A 24,533-nucleotide genomic window follows, 5' to 3' on the forward strand; every position below is an offset into this window, starting at 1 on the left:
GGATATTTAGTTTGAGAATCTTTGACCGCTGGTTGAAAAACCCCTATTCTAGGATCTATTTGTGAGCTCAGTGCCCAGGTTCACACGCGTCTGTCATGCTGTGATGTGTCCTGCATTACTCCGTTTCCTTTGAGCTTTAACGTGTCACTCTTCCCTCGCCATAAAGCCAGTCCTGTCTGGTTCCTCAGTCCCAGCAGACCCGAACCCTCACAGTAATCCTGCAGGACACGCTTGTTCAGCAGCAGGTTAAGCATGAACCTTCATCATGAAAGCGTTTCTCCAGCGTCTCCTGAATAGCTATGAGCTCACTGCATATTCAATATCCTACATCATAAATCAGTGCATTAGCCATATTACTGTGCATGTCGAGACAGAGTCGGATATTTCTCGTTTGCATTGTCTCAGCTCAGATTATTCTGTCAAAAGAGGTTGTTGCACAGTCATGGAGGATAAATAATAACAGTTCTGACATCTTAAATCACAAAAACTCGTATCTGAACGTCAAACATCATGAAAAACCATAGAAGCAACAACAACAAACAAACAACAAACTTAAAAAAAGTGCAGAAAGGCCTCTCGTGTGTCTCTAGCGATCAGCGTCACAGTCTCTGTTTCTCGGATATCCCTGCATGAATTGTCAAATCCAATAACCGTGTGTTAGTCTACAACTGTCCAGATTTGGTGCTGATCTGGGGTCAGGGTTGTGAGGTCACCTTTGTCACTGTCCCAGGAATGGTTGAACGTGATGCCAACATGTGAGTAATGTAGGGTACACCCAAGACCTGCCAGTTGGCCAAGGTGACCCTTCACCCCGCCTCGCCCAGACCGAGCTGCCAGACACCCATCAGTGGGTCAATTCAACCCAACAATGTTTACTGGGCAATGCCCTTCTTTGTCAGCCATCAAACCAGCTTTACGTTCCTGCAAACATGATGGATGAAGCATGTTCTCACAGGCGCTGGGGAAATGCCCTGTTTGTTTCAGTCACTAAACGATGCTCAGAGGCTCATGGGATGCAGGTTCTCTCAATCCAGGTGAATGTGTTAAAGTGCAGCTTTACAGCTTTAAAATGCTTTATTACCCCAAAACTGGATTTTTTTTTTTTTTTTTTTTTTTTTTCAATTGAGATCAGACAAGCTCCTTTAAAGGCATTTGAAGAAAACTTTTTGATTAAATATTTGTGTATTAAAAAGCTCTGCAAATATTAATACAAGAACATTATTTTAAAATTTCTAGGCATATCATATAATTAATTAGATTAAAATATTATATAAATTTTTATACTTTATAAAATAAATAGGAAAACATGCATTACTATCCAAAAGTGGTAAGATTTTTTTTCTTTCTGTTTTTTTTTTTTTATTTTATTTTTTTTTAAAGAAGGCTCTTCTGCTCACCTGGCTGCATTTATTTGACCAAAAAAAAAAAAAAAAAAAAACGTTTCTATATGTATATCTATTAAAGTGTAATGTATTTCTGTGATGCTCCGCTGTATTTTCAGCATCATTCCTCCAGTCTTCAGTGTCACATGATCTTCAGAAATCATGAAAATATGATGATTTACTGCTCAACTTTTGATCAATTTAATGCATCCTTAATGAATTAAAGTATTAAAAATGTTTGTAAAAAAACAAACAAACAAAAAAACACATATTGACCCGAAATGGTAATGATTAATAAGAGTAATTAAAAGAATTTGAATTATAGAATGATTTCTGTACATGCCCGATTTTAAGTGTACATGAAACACAAATAAAATATAATGTCAATGATAATTCTGAATATTCTTCTTGTTATTTTGAGTTGCCCAGGTCTTTGAGTGTAGAAGTGAAGCAGGAGAAGCAGCAGTGCGGTGTTTTCCCATCAGAAAGAGCAGCTGTGTGTTTTGTGTGTTAATGACGACATACAGATGTAGATGCTTAGCAGGATTATAGTGCGTGATCTGTCTCTTTCACTGGAGATATGTGAGAAACTGAGCGAAAATAAGAGACAGGGGAGAAAGAGCTGGATTTCACCGCCAAAGAAAACACAGCTACACTTGGGGAAACAATCAGCTGAGCGCCGGGCAGGTTTACGGGAGTCTCAGACACGTTAATGCTTTAAGAGCAGCTCTCAGAGACACTGTGTGAGAAGCTGTTCGGTGTCTCTCTGTCAGCTGCACTGGATCTCTGTGAACTGAGATTTTGGCAGACCTGCCGTGAGCGTCATTCCAAGCCACTGGACATTACTGGGAATTACTCTGCCCTGGAGTCTAGCTGGACTAGACTTGATATGTGAAACGAAACCTTGCCATGCATGACACTGCCATGGAGATGCTTCTAAAACATCTGATGAGGGACACGAGAAAACATGAGCAGTGAGGTTTAAAACCACACAAACACACACACACACACACACGCGCACACACACACACACACACACACAGGTCTGTTGCAGTGACATGAGATCAGACAATATCTGTGTCTCGTGTCAAATACACTCTTGATAATAAAACAATGGCATTAATGGCTCCTTGAAGAACTGCATGGAACCACTGCATTGGCAAAAGGTTTTTCAGATTACTGAAATGCTCTTTACACTAAGAAAAAAAAAGGTTCAGAAAAGATCCTTTGGAGAACCAAAATGGTTCTTCTATTGCATCGCTGATAGGGATGTAACGATGCACCCCGAGTCATTTGAAAATCGATAAAAATAGTTGACGGTTGAGATGTTAAATGAATCGCAATGGCCCCCCATTTCGATCCGTTTAACATCTCAACCGTCAACTATTTGAGGTATGCGGGGGGTTATGCGAATGCATCTCTGAAGGGAAGTGACTGTCTTCAGAACAGTGATATTTTCTTATCATCTTGCCTCCGTACATTAAAGTAGTGTTCACTGCTGCTCCAAAAGCGCCACCTGCTGTCAGAGAGTGGATCTGTGTCTTATTGAGAGCTTCTGCTGTTTCTGTTTCATGCAGATATGTTTTTATATTAGGGGTGTCACGATTTCGATTTTAAATCGAAATCGATCGAAATTAAGTCACAGTCTCGAACTTCGAATTAAAAAATGGAATCGTCGATGCTGCCACGCCCCCATGTTCTATGACGGCAAATCAATGACAAAAATAACCGAGCATTCAACTGATGCTGGCGCGTGACGTACTCTGCGCGCAATAAAAGCCCTTGCGCGCATGCTCATTCCCCACATCCTCACATCCGAACAATTTTATTTTTGTCAGTCGTGGGGCGGGGCTTGCTGTTTTAGTTGTTATCTCAAATGTCATTGGTTATTCCCCTTTTCCTAAAGTCAGTATTCGACGCCTGTTAGAAAATGAGTAATAATTGACTTGACTTGACCCATGACTTCATCAGTGGACCAGATACATGCGAGTAATCATTTATTTTGCTTGTTTAATTTATTTTTGTCTTTAATGTAATTTAATGCATTGTTTATAGAGTAGATCTTTTGTAGATACTTGATTAACTGGAATTCTTCTGATTGCTAGTGATTGCAGTCTTGTAATAAGAGATACACATATTTTACAGACTGTAATGATGCACACACACACACACACATACTGTACATACGTACATAATATATATATATATATATATATATATATATATATATATATATATATATATATATATATATATATATATATATATATAAATAAATCTAAATGAATTACAGTGAAGTGTTTAACAAGTGTTTTATCTTCAATCTTTTAAATAGATACATCGTAATATTTGAAGGTTAGTTTAGTCATTTTTTTATTGGTTTTGTTTGTTTTGTTATGAACTTGAATTTCATCTTTTGTGAAGAAGACTACACTTACAAAAGACAAACTGGATGGCAGTTTATTTTAAGTTTTCAATTGACTAAAGATATAAGTTATTGTTACATTATGTTGTTAATAAAAGTTTTAAATTTGACAGTGTAATGTGGTACATTGCAAACAAAGGTCAGATATTATATTACATAAGTCTAGTTTGAAAAATGACAATCTGTGCTTTAAAGAGAATAAATGTAAAAATCGAGAATCGAATCGAACCGTGACCTTAGAATCGAAAATGCAATCGAATCGAGGATTTGGAGAATCGTGACACCCCTATTTTATATGTATCACAAATCTAAAGTCAGACTGTTATGATTTTGCTTCAAATTTCTAAATTATACAATTTCATTTAAATCAAAACTGCTCTTGCAGCTTATGCAGAGTAAAATGCAGTGGTTGACTGCAATTTAAAATGGAAAGAGCACAGGGAAAGCCTTAGCTTGTTTATTTGAAGATAATTAATTTATTTTTAATATGTATGTTTTAACATTTCTATTTAGTGTTGTTATTTGACATATTTCAATTTGCAGCATTTTGTCTGAGAAATAATAAAAGGACACCTTTTCATTTATAATTTGCCTTAAATCTCCTTTTATTAATAAAGATTGTGAGAAAATTGTATCATGAAATCAGTATTTTGAGTCATATCACATTGTGAGTTGAGTGAACTGTTACATCCTTAACCACTTAATAAATAAATAAATATATAAAAATAAATAAAAAATAAAAGTATGTAACTTAAGATTGAAGTTGTGAGTTACTGTTTCAGACTGACATTAGTTTTTTGTTAATTGAAATAAAGCTGAAATTAAAATATACAAATCTGAATTATATTAAAGACTTAAATGAAACTTTTGCGAGTTTTGGCGAATTTTGTTTTAGTACCATTGAGATGAAATTAATTAAATCTATATATATATATGAATTTCTAAACTTAAATTACAATGAAAACTGAAAATAATAAAAACAAAAGACAATTCAAAATATGAATAAATACTACAACGGTATATAAAAAGTACTAAATGAACACTGGTTCCTTTCTCTAAGGTCTTTCACAGTGTGTTTGCAGATGAGAGGAGGTCAGTGAAGACGTTACCTTGCGGGACAGGGCTGTGTGTTACAGGACGTCACACCGGTGGACGGACGAGACCGTGAGTTACAGTGAGACGTGTTCACCTGAACCCTCAGATCCTTGTAGCAGACTGATTTACTGACCATCTGACCTGAGGAGCAAACAACAACAACTCAACGCCTTTGATGAAACGACTTACATACAGTACACCAAAATTTGATGAATTTGAGCTGACATGAACATAATGTCCTGTGGCATTATTCACAAATAGGTAAGGCCCATGTCAGCCCTAATGATGGGAACAGACCACAGAGACTCCCCTGAGGCTCAACTATAGAGTTACACCTGCACAGACCAGCAGATACGCTTCAGAAACACACTACAATGCTTTCTCTCTGATCATTTAGAGAATGGATTCATGCAGAGAGATGTGTAATTAATTCAACAGAGCAACACGTTTTACAGAATCCCTGTTAAAAAAAGAGTATACTTTTAATAAGAGTACTTATTTTTGGAATTAATATTCATGAAAAAATAAAAATAATAATAATTATTATTATTATATAAGTGTGAACTGAATGTGATGTTACATGTTAATTGCAATTGAATGAAAATGTATTTTAGATTAAATTTGTATTATGCATTGTTTTATAATTTTTGACACACTTAGAGAGTGATTTAAGTACATCTTTTTAATTTAATCATTTCTTATATTGTCTTTGAAATATGGTTAAAGAGTTACTACTGAATGCACTGACAATATTTATGGTGAACTATATTAAACTTTAAGTAATTTCTATTAAACCTTTAAATTAAGTAATTTTAAATAATACAGAATAAAACACTACAGTTAAAATTATAAACAAATATGTTCTCTAGTATTTTAGTCAATAATAAGTGTTACTTCTTACTTCTTACTAAAGGTTAAAACATAATAATTGAAAATTTCCTTGAAAGGCATGTTTTAATTTGACATCATTGCAAAGTGCACTTTGTAAAAGTCTTCTTAAGTGATAAGAAACATAGTCAAGAAAGTATATAGTTTAAGTCACTTAAGTGGCCTTTTATTTTATTAACATTATTTTTTCTGCAAGTATAGTTTTTTTTTATATATAAATTTACGTTTTAAGATTTTAAGTGCTCTAAAAGTGGAAATTAAATAAAGTTTTTTATCTTTGTTTAAGGGATAACAGGCTGAAATGTATTCATTAATCATATCAAATCTGATTCATTTTTAACTGTATCAAATGATTCATTGAAAACGTATGGTTCAAAACAAGGAATTGTTGGCAAATCTGATATTGCTGCTTATAAGTGCCATATAGAGCTGTCTAGAATAACTATTTTAAATAGTAGCAATGCACTAGCAATGCCTAGGTCATCATGGGTTTGTTTTCCAAGGAATGCATGAACCGTTGAAAAGCAATACCTTGAATGCAATACAAGTTGGTTTGAATAAAGTTTTCTGCCAAATGCATAAATATAAATGTGCCAATCAATACACAATTTTGATTCAGATTGGTTTTCTGTGCATATGCATTTAATAATGAACATGGGTAAATGTAATCAGTGCTTATGAAAGAATTTATGTGGATTGTGATCAACAGTTTCATGAGCTTTGGGCAGGACCAGAATTACAAACCTCCAGAAGATCCGTAGCAGACTGGTGCAGTTAAAGTGTTAAGGTTTGAACATGTGACCGCAGTGTAATGTCTGGCCTACAGCTGTGTTCAGACTGACGGCGTACCTCCTGCACAGCTGGCTGAGCACTGCGAGCGAACGATGGCCCACGTGTAGTTGTGTTTGGGCTGGTTGCGTCGCTCTGTATGCTCTTTGGTCAGTGTGTATTCCCACTGAATGCCCAGGTTCCAGCCCTGCATGAGAACCTGTGCAGGGACAAACACACAAGACCTAATGAACACCATCCACCTCACAGGAAATCACACATCCTTTCTTCTTTCATCTCTTGAGTCTGTTTTACGACAGAATGCTGTCCACATGCTGTGATGTTGAACGATGTCTCCTGCTATCAGAAAATTCTGTCATTAACACATTCAAATCTGTTAACTATAATCTCATTCCTTAGAGGAACACAAATAGTTTCCATCTGCATGATAAAAGAGTCAATGACATATAAATATCAATGAAAGTGAAAGAGCATTTAAAAATTGAAGCAAAAAAAGAGCTTATTAATTAACCAGTTAATGTTGGTTTCATATGGTTTTGGAAAAAAAAGTTTTTATAACATTATAATATTTGAATTTTACAACTTTAAGTGACCGTAATATTTTTTTTATTAGACCTTGAATAAATGTGTACACATTACAATTGTATTTATTTTTTCAAGTAAACAGTATATTCACAACTCTCAATAATTAATTTATTAACATCAAGTTTTTCAGGTTGGACCATATTCCAACTAACCATGGATTTAAATAAAACAGTGAAATTATTAGATATTTGAAGAGACTTGTTGACATGATCTCTATAATATCATTTCCAGTCCATCAATTAATGACTAAAGCCAAAAGCTGCATGTTTGTAAGAAACAAATCCATCATTAAGACATTTTAAACGTCAAACCATTGTTTTTGGACAAAATACGAATCCATAATAACACTTCCTGTTGTCTCACACATACATATATTTGTTTAGAGCTGTTTTGGACTCTTTTGGCTTGAAAACGGTGCATTTGAGATGAACACTTTACACTATAACACCAGAATTTGGCAAGCAGTATGATTAGATTAGATTAGATTCAACTTTATTGTCATTGCACATGTAAGGTACAAGGCAAAGAAATGCAGTTAGCAAAACCAGAAGAACAATAAGCAGTAAGTACAGGATAATGGCAATACAATTATGTAATTATGGCAGATAAAAAAGTTACAGGCATCTACTACCTCAACCACCAGTGTCTCATTGGTGGGTCCAGTGGAGGTGAGGCTCTCTGGACGATTGTAGGGTCTCTTGTAGTCAAACACAGCCCCAGCGATGGAGTGTCGTCCGGACCAGTCCACGGTCCAGTGTCCGTTCAGGTAGTACTTCCTCTGCAGATTCCTCAGGGCCAGATAAGAGCTGGAGGAGTTGAGCTCCGTCACACGGATGCTGCGCGCTCCAGACGGTATGGTCACCACACGGTAATACTCTACACAAGATAATGCAATTATTATAATTAAATGCAATTTTGAATGCAATTACTGTTTTACCTATTATTATTTTTTGGATTACATAGACATCATTATTTTCTTTTGAGTCACTTATAAGGTTCAAAACTATATTTACATAAATCTATTATAATAAATGTGACACAACTGTGCAAAATGGTGTTTGGGAAAATACTATTTTTATTTATCTATTGTAGGAAGGGAAAACATGGATAGAACACGATTAATCAGGACATATAATTGTAGAAATGAACGTGTTATTTTTCCCAGCCCAAGTACGAGTGCTGTTCATACAGAGAGGTGCCTATGTAGATCATGCATGCGTTCAGAGAGTAAAGACAGACACATACGGCTCATGTAATGTTGTTTGGAGAACTGTCCTTTGTAGGTCTTGCAGGTGGAGTTGTCACCCTTACAGACGCCACACAGATCCGGCACGGCATTGGATCCCAGCATCCTATCACAGCCCACTCTCTGGAAAACACAGATCATGAGCTCTCAGCAAGCACTGAACACTGCTGATCATCATTCCAGTTACAACAGCTCAGTTTAATCAGATAAAAAGTCACCTCCATGGCGCTGTAATTGGCCGATTATGCTGTCAGTGTGATAATGCCCTTGTCCGCAAACTGGCATTAATGAGTCTAAAGATGGAAATGAATGGCTTAACTATAAATAAAAGAAATCACAAACTCTGACATCAGCCCTTGTGTCAAATCAAACTCTAAAAAATTACTTGTGATAGATGACAGTCCAAAAGGTAAGAATAAATCTGCAACAATGAGTATCACTATAGAGTTTACCAAGAAACCCAAAATCAGATTTAGCCTCTTCATTTCAGAAGACAACAACAGCACACCACTGCTAGATACACACACACACACACACTCACACACACGCACGCACGTACACAAGCACACACACACACATGTTGTATTTATAAAGAGGTACAAGATGCTCCACACTACAAAGATAATGTAGAGAAAGAAAACACAAGAGGGTAATAGTTTCAACATGCAAGTCCAAATACTCTCAGCTGGACGGTATGTTCATGTTCACTGTGTCAAAAACATTTGTGTAATGTTTTCAGTGCAAGCTACTCATGTATAATCTAAAACACTGATCAACAATGACGATTCATCATTACTGCTTCTTTAAACTAAATCCGCTGAACTAAAATTGTTCTGGTCCACTGCAATTTGTCACAATTTCATACCAACACAATTTCTCTTCTAATATAACAGCAGATGAAGTCAAATTTAATGGAACAAAATAGTAATGGGCTCTCTCGCCGAAGTCATCCAAACATTACACACAATATGAAACTGGAGTGTGTTCTGAAGGAAAGCCTTCAGAAAGATGTGTTTTTGTTTCTGTGAATGAAACTAAGATGAAATGCATTTGATCGCTCTGTCTCTCAAGAGGGATTTCCACTGCCGAAGAAAACATAAAACCAATCACTGGGAGAATTCACTACAGATGAATCCTCTTGAAAATCTCTGGCTTTAATGACAACACACAAACTGTGTCAGTAGTCCATTACCAGAGGAAAACAAAACAAACAACAGAACGATGGTTTTATTATACAGTATGTAGCCATGTATTACAACTCAACAAACCACTGCATAGAGAAGACAACAGACATAAGTAAAGAATATTTTGCATTTAACACATTTTCAGCTGAGAGTTACTAGGTTTCTTGCAAATGACTAGTCTAAGGCCAGCCGATATCTAACAGTGGAGGGGGTAATGCATTATGTTCAAGTAACTAGTAAAGTAACACATTACTTTTGAATTAACAAGAAAATATCCGAGAGTTGATGCTTCTGTCGATCTAGACTAAATGTCAAATGCATTTACTCATCTCACTTACACAAAAACAGATCCTGTATTCCTCAAAATGAGTAAAAACCGTCAAATGAAAACTGCAATAATTAAATGCTTAAACAAATACCTTTTATGTATTTAATACCATTTTATTAATCAGTGTCTGTGCTGCTGACCAAATTCAACCAAACTAATTAACAAAAAGGACTGTAGATAAAAAAGACTTGTTTTTTTTTTGTGATTGAGAAGAGTGTTGAACTTTTTTCTCTTGCATCCCATTCTTCATGCAATCCAGAATGGCAGCACAGCTGAAAGATTTTGAGCTTTTCACATTTACATTTCCTACAGCCTAACACTTATTCATTTCACTTTTGGTGTGAAAGTGCTTTAATATTTGCCAAAAATAGAACTTTTTAATGCAAAAGTAATGTGACACATTACTGACCGTAAAAAGTAACTAAATGAGCAAATTAGTTACTTCTTAAGGGAGTAATGCAATATTGTAATGTATTTTTTTTTTTAAATAACCTTCCCCAACACTGGTATCTACTGTTATAATATCTACAAAGACAGAGACTTACTTAAGACTTCAGGTTATACAGCATTTGCATCATGTCAGAATTCAAAACTGTGAATATTGTACATTACCTCACAAATGCCGTCGATGCAGACATTGGAGCTGTCCTGTGTGCAGAGCGTCCCATCCCTGACTTTACTGGAGAGGGCGAAGAAGAAGTCATAACCTTCAGCGAAGCAGTAGAGCTTACACACGTCCTGATCTGGAACAACACACACACAGAATATCAGGCAAAGTTTCCTAAAAACACAAGTCTTCTACGATTTGTCGACAGTAAATTCAAAAGTATTCACCTATGGATTAGTTCCTGCTCTGTCACATTCTTAAAGTACAGCATATATCACATAGGATATTTATCTTAATTGACTCTCACAACTAATGAAGCCCAAGGAACTTGAGATTAAGTTGCAAGGAGGAAGACATCTGGAAATGGTTTCAGAAAGACAGACAAAGCTCTGAATCTTCCTAGAACCACTTCAAACTCTGTCCCAACTCAATCCTTTAATTAACTCGCCTTTAAATCAGAGGGAAATAACTGGTTGTAATAAGTGCTCTTTTGATAAGTATGCTAAATTGTATTTGTTTTTCACAATGGCAATGTTAACCCAAAATCTAAAATTGGAGTTGTTTTTGCGCTTCCAGAATCAACAAGAATATGGATCTAGCAACATTTCCTAATTGAGAAAGTCACCAAAAATGGAAGAAATGTCAGAATCACGCATTGTTTTTTTTTTATTTTCAGGAGTAACTAAAAAGATTGTTTCAATTAATGCAAACATGGATGAAGCCAAACACTAGTGCTTGCTCAGTCATCCAACGATCTCCGTTAAGCGTGAAGAAAAGCACATGTTAAAAACTATGAAGTACTTTGAAATATGTCAGATCTGTGATAGAACTTGACCCAACTTTCTCCATCTAATTCATCTGATATCAAGTCACTTTGTGCTGAAGAACAGAGAGAGACCACTCATTCCTGCTTGAAGATGCATCATTTCTAAAGGACTGTGTAGAAACGAATGACTTTGAAAGTCATTTATGTTCTTTTGGTGCGTACATGTGTTGAATTTATTGTGTGGTGAAAGAGAAAGACACATTTTCCATGTGTTACAATTTGGAGGAGTAACAGAAAAAAGGTGTAAAACTCAAGGGCGTTAATATTGTGTGAAGGCTGATCATACTTCACTTCAGTCTAACTTCATAAATAATGTTCTTATCCAGAATCTTCTCAAATGCTATGCCTCATCTCTTTCAAGCATCCCCTCAACCAGTTGAGATACAGGTTTAGACCAACCGTCCACGCGTGTGTAGGGTTTCCACTTGTAGTACCATCCACGGAAGGGTTTGCTGTTGAACTCGGCGCACTGGACAGCTCTGAAGTCCATGGTGTTTGGAGGACAGTCAGCAGTGTTACACAGTTTATAAGAGCGAGACGAGCCCGCGCAAAACCTGCCGCCATACATGGGCCTGAGAGAGAAGGAAAGATCATGAGACACGTCTTGATTTACAGCAACAGCAACTTCATTCAATCACTCACGGTTGCCAAGCGGCTGTAATGTTTGTTGTAGTAATGCGATGCATTGCCAGAGAAATTGAGATGTCGTTCTATTTTGACAAGGAATCAATTTTCTTGACACTTAAAATGAAATTTCTGTAGAGGATAGTGTTTGTATATAAAGTGCAGCAGTGCATAAAACATCATATGATGAACAAGATGAATGATTATCAGAGCACGAATCAAACCCACTTACAATGCCAGCAATTTTCCATGTAGCAGATTTTTATTATATTCCTGCTTGTGGGAAATGAAAAATCATGTAGAATTACAGTATTTCACATGAGATGGATCACGTGTGTCCCACTGTCTCCATTCCTGCGAGCCCTCCTTCTTCTATAGAGTTTTATGGCATCTAATGCTGACTGGCTGAAAATGCTGTGTTTCCATCAGCAAAGACCAGAACATACACACAGTATCTGGTACTTCTGAAGTGTTTTGCTCTTGTGATGAGATTAATGCAGAGAAAAATAGATATCTGAATTAAATTTGTGACATATAAGCAATTGAAAAGAGATGTTTTTGAGAGAAGCCTCTTCTGCTCACCATGACTGCATTTATTCGATCAGACATGCCATTTACAGTTACGGTTTAAAACAGCTGTTTTCTGTGTGAATATCTGTTAAGATGTAATGTATTTCAGTGATCAAATCTGTATTTTCAGCATCATTCCTCCAGTCTTCAGTGTCACATGATCTTCAGAAATCAGAATAATATTCTGATTTGCTGCTCAAGAAACATTTCTGATTATTATTATGTTGAAAACCGTTCAATAGAAACTGAAATCCTGTCTCTCTTCAGACAGCGGGCCGTGGGTGTCCTGTACCTGGGGCTGCTGCAGTGTCTCTCTCTGTAGGTCACTCCACTCTCACAGCTTCTGGAGCAGCTGGACCAGCCAGACCAGGATGACCACTGACCATCAACCGGCTTAGGACCTTCATCACCCTGCTTTACACACTGACCCCGACGACACCACTGCAAAAACACACAAAAACACACATCAATCTGAGAGCGATAATGGTCTTTAAAGGTCTTTTTTTTTCGTTCACCCCAAAAAAAATGAATGAACACCTGTAAGAACACCAAAGGAGATTAATAAAAAAGTATAATTTCTCTTGTTTCCTTACACTGTAATCCACAAAATGAATGTAAATCTCCAAAATGCCAAAGAATCACCAAAACAATCACGAAGATATATCTGCTGGAGTTACATGATGCTCTACACGAGGAACAGACTGAAATGTAGTCCTTGCTTGCTAAAAACTGAATATCAGATCCCACTTGTCTCACATGCCTCTGTGGATTTTCAGTGAGTAGCAACTTATATTTGGGTTTGTTGAATCAAATGACTTCAGAAGATGTGGAATGAGGACTGCATGATTCATTATCACATGTCAAATCACAAAGGTTATGATTTAATTAAATAAATGTGCATGCTGCATGTTTGAGGGCAACACTGTGTTCAATAACACGTGAGCAGCTCGTGATTTGCCGGTGTTTGCAGCATCTCCGATTGTTTTCCAGGAAATGCTGCTTCACTTGAAGTTTGAGCCACTTTAACATGCATTTGGAAACACAACATGCACACAACATGAATTATCAACAAAAGAGAAGCTTAAAGGGCTTCTTGGGCCATTAATATTAGTACTGTAATATTACAGGAGGAATAAAAAAAATAAAAAATACAATATATACATTTTTTTATAATATAAATCATTTTATTTTTAAATTGCATTTATAAATTACAATACAATTTTTTTTTTTTTTTGGGAAAAAAATAGCAATTAGACTTTTTTCCCTTTCTCATATTGTGCAGCCTTACATGGAATATCATGCATATCATTAATATAGTGATTAATATAAACCTTTTTTTGTCTTTATTGAGCTGAACAGATGCAGTCTTTCAGATTCAATACAAAAAAAAATATATATTTTTTTTTTTTCACAAATTGACCTTCGGTGTTCTGCTGAAGGAAGTTTTGGAAAGACATTAGAGTGTGAAAATGATCGTTTGAATGGCCCAGCTTCACAGATTCATCTTAATTCCAATCAGGCACCATTCCATCTAATTCATCTCTTTGTGAGAGGTTAAAGAGTGAATGAATGACAGTCCCAGTCCAGCACTCTTCACACCCTCTGTGTAACTCAAACCCAGTCTCTGGCTCATGTGACGGAGCAGATATTTCCTGTACGCAGATGGGCAGGATTCCTAGAAGAGACTGTCATCATTAGCACTGCGTACCGTCACTGGCTCTCGCTCTGGTTTAAACTGTTGTGTCTAATATATCACAAACCAAACACCTCCAGAACTTCCCCTCGAGGAACACGTGTGAAAGACATCCAGACCACCAGCGCTGGCCTCCGTATCAGCCAGAGACGAGGAGTGTGTGTTTGTAGGAGAAGAGCTCTTCCTCCCTGATCAGCAGAGCTCAGGACGGGACTGTAATTACCCTCACACCCCTCACACCCCTAACCCACTTCAGTAATGCCCCAGGAGGTCAGCCGAGGCCCACATGAGCTCATTAAACCCAATCTGCTGTGAAGGGCCTGCATCAGTGGAAAGGCATCCTACGGGACGAGAGCAACGATGAAAACTGTATCTCATACAACACTGATTCATCTGTCTGTCCGTTTGTGGGGCTGGCTGATGGATGAGGTTCAGACCACAGCACAAGTTCAGTTTCGGTGTATCAGACACCTTCTCTGTAGTTCAAGCAGCAAATATTTCATTGTAAAACCCAATCCACACCACATACTTACTGCATGTCTCGTAAAATCCACTTAAAGTGTTTAGTTAAAGTTAAAGATTGGGAATCTAGAAACGTCTCCAGCAGTGTTCATAACTGGATTCACATTCGTATGTGCTAATTCTCTTATTTAAAAGAAGTACACTTTAAAATTAAATAAATCGTTTGATAGAAATAATATACCTTAAAACAATATACTTCAGTGTGATCTTTTCAGACACTCAGTTGCATAATAATTTCAATAAAAATTAAATGTAAGTTTAAATTTATAATAACTGCAATTTTGTCCCACTTAGTGCTTTTTTTGACCCATTTGAGTAGGACTGAAATACATCTAATTTCATAATGACTTCTATAGTCTATTTTCATTGCACTGACAAGCATTTATGATAAAGTAAAATATACTTAAAAGTCATTTTTATTGAAATTTGTATGCATTTGCAATTGTGATGATGAAGTTGCAACCTAGTGCATTTACAATAAAATTAACTTCACATGTAATATCAAATAACACACTACAATTAAAATTATAATCAAGTACTTAACGTGCTTATGTTAGTGAATACATCAAAATAAGTATACTTCTTTAAAATGTGACAAAAAATTTATAAAACATGATTTAGAATGCACTTTAAATTAAACTTTTAATTTAACGTTATTACAAGGTGTAATTAAGTGTGAAACAGTCATGAGAGTGTCCCTCTTTAAGTGCACTTAAGTGGCCTTTATCTACTTAATATTACATTATTGGCACATAAAATACAGGCTTCTTTTTTTTTTCAAATCTTTTCCAGCCTCCTGTACAGTGACTTTTCACATGAATCTCCTCAGCTTCTCTTGTGAACGTCACCGTCAAGTTCTGGATTGTGTTTTTCGTGACTCTTTGCATGAATTGTTCACTCATTCATTCGGCTGGCATTCACCACAGTCTCTCCCTGGAAACTCGTTTAAGACACTAAACATCTGTTAAAATCCCATCTGAAAGAACAACACAAACCCCTGAAAGGCTTTCTTTTAAGACTTCTTTTAATGTCACACGCTGAAGAACCACGAGAGGATGTTAATGATTAAACTCATTCAGTGACGAGAAACAGAGCGCTCGGCTTTTGTGCCACTTGAGCTGAGTGTGTGAGTGTGAGGTGATTTCTTTTTAAGTTGAGATGCTTCTGAAGACGTGAATGCGTCCTGTGAGCGTGACTCACCATCTCTGGACCGCAGGCAGAGCCCTCGGCGGCTGGCATGAACTTGGTCTCACATTTTCTTCCGACCCGGTGGCACCACAGGGCTTTACAGATGTCCTGTGTGACACACATTGATATGGATGTATTAAAGAAGCTGTCACTGTGATAAAAGACTAACCAGCAGAGATCTCCCAAGAACTTTGACAGAAGTCTGAGCGATAGCTCTACCGAACAAATGAAAGATTACAGCACACTGTGTAATGGATTGACGTTCTTCATGTGCTGGATGCTTTACACAATAACGGCAGACTGTTTAAGCTCTCTGCAATAATGACCTGTCTGGTTTGTTTTAGCTTTAGCATCATGGAGCTTTTGTGTGTGTGTGTGTGTGTGTGTACTGGATTTTCTCTGTGTTATGGGGACCAAATATCCCTTCAAAGATAGCAATAGCAGTAAATTTTGACCTTTTGGGGACAATTGTTTTGGTCTTCACTAGGAAACAAGCATATAAATCATATTTAATGAAGTTTTTGAGGGGTAGGGTTAGGGTAAGGGGATAGAAAATACAGCGTGGACAGTAGAGCAACCATTACACCTATGGAATGAACCCATAAAACATGGAAACCCAACATGTGTGTGTGTTAGAGATAAAACAGTCATAGGAGAGATTGGAATATACTGGAGCATTTTAATTCATCTTTATTTTACTTCCCCAAAAATTATTTTTAATGGTTCTGCTGGTAACACTTTAATTTAGGGCCAAATCTCACTATTAACAAGTTGCATTTTACTAGCATATTTGCTGTTTATTAGTACTTATAAACACTGTTGGGAGCGTTACTTTAAAAAAGTAATTAGTTATAGTTACTCACTACTTGTTCCAAAAAGTAACTGAATTACTCTATAATAAAAGTAACTCATTACCAGGGAAAGTAACTATTTGCGTTACTGTAAAAAAAAAAGAAAAAATTGCTATATGTCGAAGAATTTTTTTTTTTTTTTTACGGTTTTCACAAGTCAGTTACAATTAGTAGAACAGACAGGTGTTCGTACATAACTTTCGATATTTATTGCATGTCAACGTTTTATCCTGCACTTCAAGTATTATATTTGTAAGAAAAGTGTTTTTGGCCACTAGCTTTGTAAATGCGTGTGACACACATTGCATGTACACATCACATGTGACTTTGACCACAATGGATTTGAAGTAGTGCTTATATCTTCACCTTGAAAATGGCAGCTTTTCATCGGATTGCTCCTGATTCGCCATCTCTGCTGTGGCTGCGAATCTCTGTGTAGCTGTTGCGTGTGTGTTGTGTGTGTGTGTGTGCGTGTTTGGCGCCGCTGGCTCGTGTGCCGGCATGTGTGTAAAAACACTGGCTCTGATTGGCTACCATGAAACACATGACTCTGCCTTACCCAATCATAATCGCTTATCTCGTTATTAGCCCACCTCCTCACTCGCTGTGTGAGCCAGGGGTGCGTTCGGATTACATAGTTTATTAAATTAATCCATAGTAACGTGCCGCATTTAACGTCCAGTAATAGTAACGGCGTTGTAACGACAGGAAAAGTAATTTGTTAAATTACTCCGTTACTGAAAAATAACGTCGTTACCTAACACAGTTCTTTTAAACGCCGTTATTCCAAACACTGCTTATAAAGCACACATTCATGCCTTATCCTGTGCGAGCATAGTTTAGATTCTTTAATCACCCAGTACCTAAACTTTACAACTACCTTGCTAACTATTAATAAGCAGCAAAAAGGAGTTTACTGCAGCGAAAGTCATAGTTAACAGTTAGTTAGTATAGAATTGGTCAGAGAATTGGTCACCAAACTAACGTGTGACCTTTCTGACTTTAAAAATGTTAGGATTTCTTCTATTTTTTACTTTACCCTTAGCAACATTTTAAATGATTTTCCTTTTCTGTAAATAAATAAATAAATAAATAAAAAAGTTGATGGTTTTACATTCAAATGAAGAAATTAAGTCAATCATAATATAAGTATTGTAATTTTACAGCTGTAATTTAAAATGAAATGAAGTCAATTAGATTTCCATATACAAATGTGATTGATTCTGCAATAAACATCATTGAATTTCTAAAGGGCAGATAAGAACTTCTGACTTATCTGGACTTCTGGCCTCACCCGTACCACCCTTTTGAAATGTCTTTTAACTTTAACCTTACTATAATTATAAAAAGTGTCAAAATAATAATAAAAATAAATTGTGTTAAGGGTAAAAAAAAATTATTCTTGTTTTCTGACCTTTAAAAATATTTTTTTTCAGTTCTGTTACGTAAGACAGAAACAGGATGTAAATGCAAAACGCTATTAATTAACTCAGCACAATGGTCAGAATAAAGACAATGATGATAGCAACACAGTACTACAGGCGGGCGGACACAATGCAGGATGGAACTGTGGCGCAGGGACCTCGGTGGACAACTGGTGAAGGTGCTCATTAGGTATTCCGGTAGTGTAGTAAACCCTCGAGACAGTGCTCGGTGATCCAGTGCTGAGTAAGAAATCCGGGGAAGAAACGACGACGACACGGGGAATCCAATCCGACTAGACAGACACAGGAACAGGTACAGGAACACACCGGGAAGCACAACGATCTGACAACATGAGACACTGGTTACTGAACTTATAAAGGGAACAAACAATAGAATCACCGCTGATCAGTGACCACGCCCACAGACACACATAACAGCACACTAGACGAGAGAGAGACAGTGAATTAATGAACCGTGACAGTACCGTAACCCTCCCAGTCAACCAGGTACTGAAATCCGTGTCCCCTCCTTCTCGAGTCCATAATACGGTTAACCGAATAAGTTGGTTCCCCATCTAATGACGCAGCGGTTGGGGGGGGGGTGCGGGGGGGGGGGGGGGGGGGGGGGACCGGGACTGGCGGATTAATGGGTGCCCAAAACACAGGTTTGATCTTTGATACATGGAAGGCAGGACTGAGTCGGACTGCCACCGGACTAATGATCTTGGTGACAGGAAACGGGCCGATGAATTTGGGAGCAAGTTTATTAGACAAGGAGCGGAGAGGAATGTTCTTAGTTGAAAGCCACACTTTTTGACCAACGATGTATACGGGAGGCTTCAACCATTGGCGATCGGCCTTGGCCTTGGTGCGCGCCCCCACTTGGAGAAGAGTCTCACAGGCTCTAGTCCAAGTGTGGTGACACCTCTGGACGAAGGCGTGAGCGGAAGGGACCGCGACTTCGGATTCCGTACTAGCAAAAACTGGTGGCTGGTAACCTAAACTACATTCAAACGGAGTAAGGCCCGTGGATGACACTGGTAATGAATTGTGGGCATACTCCACCACAGTGGCGGCTACTGGTCTGTCAGAGAGGGGAAGCTAATTTTCAGCCTACATCATAAAATTGTCTATTTATTTAAAAGTAAATTCTGCCCTACGTTCCTTTTCAAGAAAATGGTCTGTGACCCTGTCGTACCAACTAGGAGTCTTTTCAAGTGACTTGACCAGTGTCCTCTCAATGGCCAGCAGAGCTAGGCTGCTTAAACGGCCTTGGCCCATTGTGTTTTGGGTGTAGGACTTGAGTCGCTTTAAATAGGAGAAGCTCCTTTCTACACCTGCAGATGTAGCTCCAATTGTTGTCACTAATGAGAACAGTTTGTAAAGCTGAGGCATTGCACTGTCCAACTCCATGTCTTTAAGGAACACCAAGTAATCACACAGCTTTCCCCTGTTACCCTGCAAGTCCTGATCTGAATACAGGACTTGAAGTTCTGACCTCAGTCTTCCTGAATTAAAGTGATGGCCGTAACTTTTCAGGACACTTTGGAAGGCCTCCTCTGGAAATACTTGTCTCATGTCATCAAATTTCCCTGGATTGACTAATTCTAAGAAGAGCATGCTTTCCAAATTTTAAAAACGTTGAGGAATCTGCTCCAAGATGTTATCAAGGATGGCCATGTACAGATTTCTGTATCGCACTTGGGGATCTTGCAATTGGGTCAGACGGCGGTTTCTCATGGGCTCATCTCGTGGGCCTGATGTGAGATCTGCTGTTTTGGCATTAATGCCTTGGACAATATCAAAGACCACATCAGTCTCAGAAGATTTGTTCATATGTTTACAACATGAACACAAACTCAGAATCCTCCAGTTTCCTCACAAAGCCTTTGGCACAATCCAGTGTATCATCATCCATTGTTGATATAGCGAACAATGACAGAGAGTTGGGCACGTCAGGATATATCAGTTGTTTCATCCACCTGCCATCCAAAAAAGGGAGCATCCTGAATTTCATCTCTGATCTGATCAGAAACGGTGGCTGCAAGAGCAGAGATCAAATCATTTTGAATAGTATGTGTGGCGAGTGGGGCGGGGCCGAGAGGCGTGGGAACGAGGAGTGAGGCCAGGTGTAGTGATTGGAGATGAGCTACACCTGCGCCCCACCGCCGGTCTTGAGTCCCACGTAGGAGATGGAAGGATATAAAACTGGAGTGACGACCGTGAAGGACGAGAGAGGACCAGGCCTGGGACATTATTTTATGTGTTTGCTTTTATTTGTGCGCGTCAGTCGCAGTGACGGGCTGACGCGCTGTTTTGTGTTTATTTTGAATAATAAAATTATGTTTTGATTGTGAAAAAAAAAAAAAAAAATCCGGTTCCCAGACGCACTGCTGCTCGGCCCTCCACCAGCTGGGTGATCTCCTCCGCGGTGCCTGGCGGTGGCACTGGACGGCCCTCGGCGGACGGCGCGACACTCCTCCGCCGCCCGATGGACGGCGACGGCTCCTCCGGTTTTGGGCAGCCGGCAGGAGTCCCCCGTTCCCTGCCCCTCCAGATTCCTTCGCGGAGGCAGCAGGCTCCGGCCCCCTGGCGAATGGCGCCGACTCCTCCGCTCCCTCACGGATGGCAGCCGCCCCTCCATATCGTGGGCGGCCAGCAGCGAGCTCGCCCGTCCCCGGCAACTCGCTCCAGCCCACCGCCTCGAGCGTCCCTGGCGGCACATACCTCGCCTGCTCGAGGGCACCGCGGATTCACCACAGCGGCGAGGGATCTTCAGCAGCGCGTCCCTCCTTCTCCCGGGCTTCGGCACCACTGTAACGATACGCAAATCTCCATATACATCGGGAAGAAGGAGGCGGGAACCGGCGCACAATCAAAAAGCATTTTAATAATTCATAAATAAATACAAAACGGCGCACCAGCCCCTCACGGACGACTGGTGCGCACAAATAAAAGCCAAAACATAAAATAATGTCCCAGGCCTGGTCCTCTCTCGTCCTTCACGGTCATCACTCCAGTTTTATACCTTCCATCTCCTACGTGGGACTCGATACGGGCGGTGGGGCGCAGGTGCAGCTCATCTCCAATCACTACACCTGGCCTCACTCCTCGTTCCCACGCCTCTCTGCCCCGCCCCACTCGCCACAGTATGGGACATACCAGAAAACACAGTTGAGGACTCAAATTGTGTGGACAGGACAGAGTCATATTTAGCTAATGTTTTTGTGAACTCCCTGTAATTCCCCTTGTTGGATGATTCACTACTCTCATCATGTCCCCTAAATGACAGCTCCTGCCGGCCAAGCAAGGATGTCACATCAATAAGGCGGTTTAGGAAGGCCCTGTTTTGTTTGTCTATTTCATTATGTTTAGCCACTTGAATGCGAGTACCTTCATTTATTGCATGCTCAACCCTGATCCTGCCCATGCAACTTAATCTTGCACATGCACTCACATGTTCATTGCTCTTTTCATGTCTTTTATATGCCCTGTCAAAGTTAGACAGATCTCCAAACCCCACCTTTGACCAAACAACGCATCCGTGAGATGGTTTCATCAAGAGGCATGGCCAGCAGTACATTTTATTTGTCACAGCACTTCCAGTCAGCCAGCTAACTTTGTCATACCAGGAGAGCTGAAAAGACCTGTTCTTTTTCCCTATCTTTTGCACTAAATCAATCTTAGGTGTTGATCTGCCCTGCTGTTTAATTCTAAGTTTTTCCTCGTAAGGAACACTTTCAAATGGCTTCGCCAAAATCAGGTCGACAATATTAGCACCATCTGCCATCGTGCGCAGTTTCACCCACGACGCTAGCCTAGCCTACTAACGTTATATGAATTAATGAATGAAGGAATGAATGAATGAACGATCTAAAAAAAAATATTAAACTCTGTAAAACTGAAACAAGGAATGTGGTGTATAATTGTGTGAAATGTATGATGAAAATCAAGCAATTTCGCCAAGCAAATATCAAAGAAATAGGTTGCAGCAGTTTGTATTTCGACTGAACTTGAGAAATCCGCGATGGGACTGAGCGGGAATAGCTTCAGTGATTCCTTATAGTACAGAATCGCTGTCAGTCAAAAGGAGATGCAGTCTTTCGACAGGACCCTCCAATCATCACGCAGAAGCTTGGAGTCCGGGCCAGCCCACTCCCCATTCACCCCCAGAGACGCTGAGCGTCCGTGGGCGGGACATAATCGCAGCGTTTATCCAATGACCGTCTAGTTTCGAAGCGCTGAAAAAAACCGTTCAAAGCAGCCCCATTGAAGTCAATGGACACTGGGCTTCAATAGGGAAATGCACTGTGACGCTGCGGGAATGTATGAGAAGGAAATCGAGTCAGCCGACCTGCTATATGTAACTGATTCTGAACGAACTTGTCTTTGAGATGAACGTTTTCTAACGCATTTTTAGTCACTAAAATGTTAATACAATAGTACATATTAATTTTGTGACATTATAAGGGAAGCCGAGCTTGCAGTCTTAAAGAAATCGCCACTGCTCCACCATAGAAAGTTGTTGGCTCCAAGAGGAAGGATTCTTGGAAACCAAACATCGCAACGCTCTCTCCAGATCTTGGTTGGCTCTCTTTGTTTAACCATTGCTTTGGGGATGAAACACCGAAGAGAGAAAACTTACAAGTAATAACTTACAAAATTCTTGCCAAAATTTGGACACAAATTGGGGTCCCCTGTCGGAAACCACATCCATCGGGAGGCCATGTAAGCGAAAGACATGATCTATGACAGCAACCGCTGTTTCCTTGGCTGAGGGTAATTTGGGGAGGGGATAAAATGAGCCGCCTTCGAAAACCGGTCCATGACAGTTAAAACGACCGTCTTGCCTTGGGAGGGCGGGAGTGCGGTAATAAAATCTAGTGCAATGTGGGACCAGGGTCTCGAAGGGACTGACAGCGGTTGGAGTGGGGGTCGTTTGGAAGTCTTTCCAGTGGCACAAACCGTGCAAGCCAAAACAAAACTGTGGATGTCGCGAGCCATTAATGGCCACCAGAATCGTTGTTTCACCGAAAAACTGGTGCGATTTACTCCTGGATGACACGCTATACTGGAGCAATGACCCCACTGAATGACGTCAGACCGATACTCCTCTGGCACAAACAACAGGTTCAGTGGGCAATTGGGCGGAGGCGTTACCCCTTCTAAGGCTTTCATAACCTTCGATTCAACCTCCCATCTGAGAGTGGAGACCACTAATGTCTCGGGTAAAATACACTCTGGAGTAGACGGGCGTTCAGAATGGTCAAAAATACGAGATAAAGAATTGGGTTTGATGTTTTTGGAACCCGGGCGGTACGAAAGAGAAAAGTCAAAACGTCCGAAAAAAAAGTGCCCACCGAGCCTGCTTAGAGTTGAGTTTTTTAGCGGTTCTAATATATTCTAGGTTCTTGGAATCGGTCCAAACGATAAAAGGTAACCCTTACCCTTCTAACCAGTGACGCCATTCCTCCAGTGCTAACTTGACTGCCAACAACTCTCTGTTACCAATGTCAAAGTTACGTTTGGCAGGTGACAATCGATGAGACAAAAACGCGCAAGGGTGCATCTTGTCGTCTGTGGAAAAATGTTGGGAAAGAACTGCTCCTACCCCCACCTCTGATGCGTCGACCTCCACCACGGACTGACGTGATGGATCAGGGGCAACGAGGATGGGAGCCGAAACGAAGCGGCTTTTAAGTTTGGCAAATACAGCTTCCGCTGTATCAGACCACCTAAATGTAATTCTGGGGGAGGTCAAAGCAGTCAGAGGCGCGACTAGTTGGCTGAAGTTGCGAATAAAACGGCGATAAAAATTGGCAAAACCCAGACACCTCTGTAGGGCCTTACGGGACCTCAAAACGGGAATCTGGACTTGGCCAATCTATCACAGCCTTAACTTTGTCAGGATCCATATGCATTCCCTCAGGCGAGATGATGTACCCTAGAAAGGGAACAGATTGTGCATGAAAAACGCATTTCTCCGCCTTGACAAAAAGCTCATTCTCTAGCAACCTCTGAAGCACTTGCCTGACATGCTGAACGTGTTCCCTGGAGAGAAGAGGAAAAGATCAATATGTCATCCAGGTAAACATATATGAATTGGTCAACCATATCTCTCAGCACGTCATTGACGAGTGTCTGGAAGACCGCTGGCGAGTTGGATAGCCCGAAAGGCATAACCAAGTATTCAAAGTGCCCCCTTAGGGGTATTAAACGCGGTCTTCCATTCATCACCTTTCCTTATATGAACCAAATGATAAGTGTTACTTAAATCCAATTTTGTGAAGATGGATGCTCCCTGTA

General features: G+C 39.4%; 1 protein-coding gene across 2 annotated transcripts in view; it reads right to left on the reverse strand.

Moving 5' to 3' along the window:
- adamts16 (ADAM metallopeptidase with thrombospondin type 1 motif, 16) overlaps positions 1-24,533 on the reverse strand; it is a 75,668-nt gene that overhangs the window by 10,353 nt on the left and 40,782 nt on the right. For both annotated transcript variants that reach the window (XM_026228897.1, XM_026228898.1), the window contains 8 exons: positions 15,965-16,060; positions 12,842-12,990; positions 11,755-11,927; positions 10,535-10,665; positions 8,410-8,533; positions 7,796-8,040; positions 6,640-6,778; positions 4,917-5,043 (listed from right to left, as the gene is read on the reverse strand). In XM_026228897.1, coding sequence (XP_026084682.1) covers positions 4,917-5,043; positions 6,640-6,778; positions 7,796-8,040; positions 8,410-8,533; positions 10,535-10,665; positions 11,755-11,927; positions 12,842-12,990; positions 15,965-16,060 — 1,184 coding nt within the window. The remainder of the gene's footprint in view (positions 1-4,916; positions 5,044-6,639; positions 6,779-7,795; positions 8,041-8,409; positions 8,534-10,534; positions 10,666-11,754; positions 11,928-12,841; positions 12,991-15,964; positions 16,061-24,533) is intronic.

The sequence above is a fragment of the Carassius auratus genome, chromosome 41, assembly GCF_003368295.1.
Source record: "Carassius auratus strain Wakin chromosome 41, ASM336829v1, whole genome shotgun sequence".
Classification (NCBI taxonomy): Eukaryota; Metazoa; Chordata; class Actinopteri; order Cypriniformes; family Cyprinidae; genus Carassius; species Carassius auratus.